The 5780-nt window shown below is 36.9% G+C and overlaps 1 protein-coding gene across 1 annotated transcript in view; it reads right to left on the bottom strand.

Annotated features, from left to right (window-relative positions):
* Window positions 1–1111: 1111 nt before the first annotated feature.
* The window catches only part of LOC106877629 (reversion-inducing cysteine-rich protein with Kazal motifs), a 194539-nt gene continuing 189870 nt past the window's right edge, over window positions 1112–5780 (bottom strand). Inside the window, exons 21-24 of the mRNA XM_052970945.1 lie at window positions 4973–5102; window positions 3984–4088; window positions 3072–3280; window positions 1112–2518 (exon numbers count right to left, since the gene is read on the bottom strand). Coding sequence (XP_052826905.1) covers window positions 2303–2518; window positions 3072–3280; window positions 3984–4088; window positions 4973–5102 — 660 coding nt within the window. The 3' untranslated portion in view covers window positions 1112–2302. The remainder of the gene's footprint in view (window positions 2519–3071; window positions 3281–3983; window positions 4089–4972; window positions 5103–5780) is intronic.

Below are 5780 nucleotides of genomic sequence, written 5' to 3'. Positions count from 1 at the left end.
CCTGCATGTGTGTGTGCCTGCATGTATATGTGTGTGTGTGTGTGTCTGTGTGTATAGGTATATCAATATGTGTGTATATATATGTATGTATAAGTGTGTTTGTATGTGCAAGTGTGCATGCACAATTGTGTGTGGGTGATTGTGTGTGTGTGTGTCTCCTTGTCTTGACATTACAAAACAGCTGCAAAATGAATGCAACCGTTATACTTATGTTTCTAATCTTTCATGGTAACATTTGCAGCCAAGGTGAAGTATTACCTTGATTGGAAACAGGTGAAGGGTTAGAGACAAGAAGGACACTTCTGGCCGTAGAAAACCCACCTCAACAAATTCCGTCCAATCCATGGAATCATGGAAAAGTGGTGACGACTTAGTTGGACAATGGATGGATCACAGAGGCATCATTATTGGTGCTTTAACTCAACCCTGATTACAAATTATAACGAGAAGGGTTAGTTAGCAGAATAGCTAAATAAAACCTTTTGTGATAGTCATACTTATCGAGTTTATGAGTTCAAATCCCACTGGAGCCAACTTTGCTTTTACAATCTTAGATTGTGGGACAAAGTTTAACAAGTCAAACAGGGAAAAGGTAATTGAATGTACCACACACCACCAAACTCTGTGGTCTTATGTTATTCTGCATTAAAATTATTATAATTTATAGGAAAAAATAAAGAGAGTGATGAAAGCCACAACTTCCTCACAGTTGATGATTTGCTTTGAAAACTTCTCTGTTCAAAATTATTGCTTTTTTTGTTTTTTAAAGTCAGAATGTTTTAGATAAATTTATTTTGTCATTGTTTGGTCTGAACCATTAACCCTGTAACATAAAATATTATTATCAATACATATATACATTATATATACACACACACATATATATATATATATATATATATAAACAATTTATATATATATACATATATATATATATATACATATATATATGTGTATATATATATATACATATTCATTATATATATATCTATATATACATATATATATATATACACACACATACATTATATATATATATATATATATATATATATATATATATACACACACACACACACACATACATATACATTATATATATATATATATTATATTACACCATATATACACACATAATATATATGTTCATATATTATATATGTGTTTTATATATGTGTGTGTGTTATATATATATATACATACTTACATACATGTACATATATGTATATATATATATATACATACGTACATACATGTACATATATGTATATATATATGCTTATAATAAATATATATAATATATTTATTATTTAAATGCCAGTAACTCTGCAACAACAGCCAAATCGTAGATTCGCATTGCATCCATGCAATAATAATTTCAAGCCAACGTAAAACAATGCTTTCAGCTCAGACACGCCCTCGGTCTTATCATTTCCCCTCCGATAACAGCCAAGCCAAAGTATTTGAAGCACAAAGAATCGTTAACAAGAGATTCAGAGACATTCATCTTCTCTCCATCATCTCTCACTCAAGAAATAGTCTATTGCTATATAATCGATTGCTTAATTTCGATGGAGGGCAGGAGCTATTGTATAGAAAGAAAAGAAAGCAAGAAGGAAAGGAGGGGGGGGAGGTATAGTCGAATGAAATGCCTGCCCACCTCCAGAATATTACAGGTACCCACTGTCGTTCAGTATCTTAATAGAATTTGAAGCCAGGATCTAAAAGGAGATAAATAAAAATATAAAGGTAAAAAAAAAAAAAACTATCTCCACCAGTCAATCAACAATTTCTGCCGCTCCACATTTGCCCTATACACAAAACATTATTTCTTTTTTCATTCTTTCAGGTGAAATCATTCCTTTTTCTGAAGTAATTTAGCTTCAAGACTTTTCACCTAAAAACCCCTTGTTTTGAAGTATTTCATCTGAAGTCATCCAGTTTGAAGGCCTTCAATTCAAAATATTTTTCCTTTAAATCCTTCATAACGAAGTTTTTTTTTTTCATTTTTTTCTCATTAATTTTAAGTCTTTCATCGTTATTATCCTGCTGTAGTTACTAAAGTTAACTCCCTTGAAGCCACTCTTTCTGAAATTAACTCCCTTGAACTTTAGAAATTAATCTTCCGAGGTTAACTCCCTTGAAGTTACTATTTAGACGGTCGTCTTGTCGCACCTTCGTCCGTGATTTTTTTCTGTCGTCTCTTGTCGGTTGTGTTCCTCTATTGGTTCTGTTATTGATGTTGCTGTTGTTATTTTACTGGTTCACCTCACTCTGTGTAGTGGAGTTCGTACTGCAGCAGTCAAGAGTAACCGACAGTCATCATAAAAGCAAATACTGCACACACGATTGTGAGCGATGGCAAGAAGGGGCTGCTGGCAGCCCCTACTGGCATTACGACAGGGGTCCGTAGCAAGGCATTGAGTAAAGGCATCAGGGTTAGGTGAGACATTAGAGTTGGACTGCTGGTCTCGATCAGGTGATGGAACCTCCGAGCTTCTTGGTTACACGCCGCCACCTGTAGTTGGAGGAAGAGAGAAAGAGAAAGAGTGAGTAAAATGAGACGTGAGGTAAAGGAGGAGGAAGGAATATATGTGAGAGAGAATGGGAAAAAACAAGAGAAGAGGGAGAAAGTGGGTGTAAGGGAAAAAAGGGGATACAATGAAAGTGGGAGAGAGAAAAGAGGAAGAGAGACAAAGAATGGATGGATTTCAAAATATGCATATGATGCATACACATTATATATATATATATATATATATATAAGGGGCTTCCGTCAGGTCTTCGGAAAACTCTAACCTTATGCGCATGCATAGATGAATGTTCCAACATGGCATCTAGAACCATGAGTCACTACAAATGTAATTAAAAGTGAGTTTTTAAAAAAAATTATCCAATTTCACCAAAATAGTTAATTCTAAGACACCTGGGTAATGCCAAACATCTTGAAGACTACAGTGAATAAAATCGAAATAAAAGTTTTATTTTTTCTGGTCTGCAGCCTGCTGGTTGGGTCTCCTGGTCTACATCAAGAAAATCTCTTGGGCGTTCACAATATAATGTATACTCACCTGTAGCTCTGTCGGATGTTTAGTGACAGGTGCAATTAAGATAACCATGTCTCCTTCTAAACTCAGGTAGGCAAAAACATCACACTGTGGCACAGTCATCAGGTCTGAGAGTTTCTCAGCAATGTTTAAGGTTGAGATGGGTCTGATGTCGGCCACTTTATGGGCATCATCTGCCAAAGAGGTGCTGTAAAGAACACGGAGTTCAGCAGCTGAAAAGGAGAGAAGACAAAAGATTAAGAGAATGAGGCTGAAGTTCAGTGTATCTTTTGGTATGGCATGACACACACACCTGGATACTGCCTCTGCTAGTAACAGAGGAATTGGAAAATAAGAAGACTACAGAGTGCTGTGCGTAAGAATCATGGAATGTACATGGAAAAAATGGTAACAAACTTTAGGTTGGGTCTGAGATTGTGTCTCATTTTATACTTGGCTTGGGATATTGCTAATAAATACAAACATGCACATACACACACACACACACACACACACACACACACACACACACACACACACACACACACACACACACACACGCATACACACACATACATACACATACAAACATGGGTATATGTGGATGCATGTGGCATAGTGACTAGGGTGTTTGACTCATGATGGTGAGGTTGTGGTTTCAATTCCTGGACCAGGATAGTTGATTCCATCGACCTCCCCCCATTATCCCATTATGCAACTGGTACTTAATTTATCGAACCCGAAAGGATGAAAGGCAAAGTTGACTTCAATGGGATTTGAACTCAGAACGTAGCTACGGGCGAAATACCGCTAAGCATTTCGCCCGGCGTGCCAACCATTCTGCCAGCTCAACACCTTAGCTTGACACCTTTAATAATAATAATGATAGTAACAACAACAACAACAATGATAATGAGACGAAGCAGAAATCCTCACCACATATTGGACAGCAACCAGCCGGAGGAGTAATTGGTTTACAAGAACTTGGATGGATCGGAGGACAGGTCATCTGGAAGCAGTGAGAGTTCTGTTGATCTTGCACTGTGGAGGAAGACAAATGGGTGTTGTGGAATTAGTAGTAGTAGCAGCAGTAGCAATTGTGGTGGTGGTGGTGGTATGAATGATATTGGTGGAAAAGAAGAAAAGAAAGAAGCATAAACATTATAATTATTGTATTTGAAGGTTTGCAAGATGCATTTATTTTTCAATGAAATGTTTTTAAAACATCACCCCCAGGTCCTATATGCAAAGCTGGGCTCCCAAAAGCTAATTTTGTCCCCCACCCTCTTGATGCTCACTACTATAGACTGATTTTCATCCAGTCTCATCTCCACAGTCTCTCTTCTTAATAATAACTTTTTATATATTGAGTTGGTACATAATTATTGCAGCTTTTTTTCAACAAAAACAATAACAATACTTAACAAAAACGTCTTTAAATGACGGTCTGACCGTCTGCTAAGCAAATGGGAAGCAGTAATTGAAGTAGATGGTGACTATGCTCCAGAATAATCATTTAAAGGTGTTTTTGTTACATGTTGTTGTTATTGTTGGATAAAATTTATTGAATAAAAGCCGCACATGTAATGATTTAGTTCATTAAGGCTTGATATGCTGGAAGAAAGAGAGAATGATGACAGCCAAAGTAGACAATAACCCTTTCTACTCTAGGCACAAGGCCTGAAATTTTGGGGGAGGGGGCAGTTGATTTAGTCAACACTAATACACAACTGGTATTTAATTTATCGACCCTGAAAGGGTGAAAGGCAAAGTCAACCTCGGTGGAATTTGAACTCAGAACATAGCGATGGACGAAATACTGCCAAGCACTTCATCCAGCACGCTAACGTTTCTGCCAGCTCAGCACCAAAGAAGTAGACATTAATAAGCAACAAACTGCTTAAAAGCTGTAAACGCTTACTTACAAGAAAGCTGCCCCACATTTCGACATGATCCTTTATAGTCCACTGTTGTTTTATGGGCAAAAGCTTCACAGTCGCTGGTGTAAGTCTCACCATTGTGGCCACATACGATTCCATCGTTTTTACAGTTTTCCTGTAACAAAGCAGACATTGGTTGTAAAGAGAGTGATTGATAGACAGGTATATACAGATGAGATGGGTGTATACAGATGAGATGGGTGTATAGAAATGAGACATGTAAATATGTAATGAATATTGGTTTTTATGAATATTGATTTTTATCCCTCTCAGTACATGTTTTGATTCCATGGCAAGCCAATGGATGTTCTGTGTGTTCACCATCTGTTTGTATTGGAGCTTCCGGTGTGAATGCCAAGCAGTGCAGCATATCATTTCCAAATTTCTGGTAGAGTGAGTTGCATCATGGTGCTGCTTTTCTCACAGACAATGCCCAACTGACTCTACTATACTGTGTAGTTGACAAAATTAAAAGCAACATGCACGTGCAAAGTTACAAATATAAAATGGCAACAATTTACCCATCGCACCCTGTATATACGCATACATTATATATAGATGAGATTTACAGAAAAAGCAAAAGACGACAACAAGTGTATAAACAACAAGCAGGTGTATTAGTTTCACACACAGGAAGGTGAGAAAGTCTTTTGTGTTTCGAGGCTACGCTCTTCAACAGAAAGGAACATGAGGAAATAGAGAGAGAATGAAAAAAACTTGTGGATTTAGCAGTCAATACATTTTATACACACACACACACACACACACACACACACACACACACACACACACA

The sequence above is a fragment of the Octopus bimaculoides genome, chromosome 9 (assembly GCF_001194135.2).
Source record: "Octopus bimaculoides isolate UCB-OBI-ISO-001 chromosome 9, ASM119413v2, whole genome shotgun sequence".
Classification (NCBI taxonomy): Eukaryota; Metazoa; Mollusca; class Cephalopoda; order Octopoda; family Octopodidae; genus Octopus; species Octopus bimaculoides.
The sequence above is the reverse complement of the archived record's forward strand: the minus strand, read 5'-3'. Positions and strand labels throughout refer to the sequence as shown.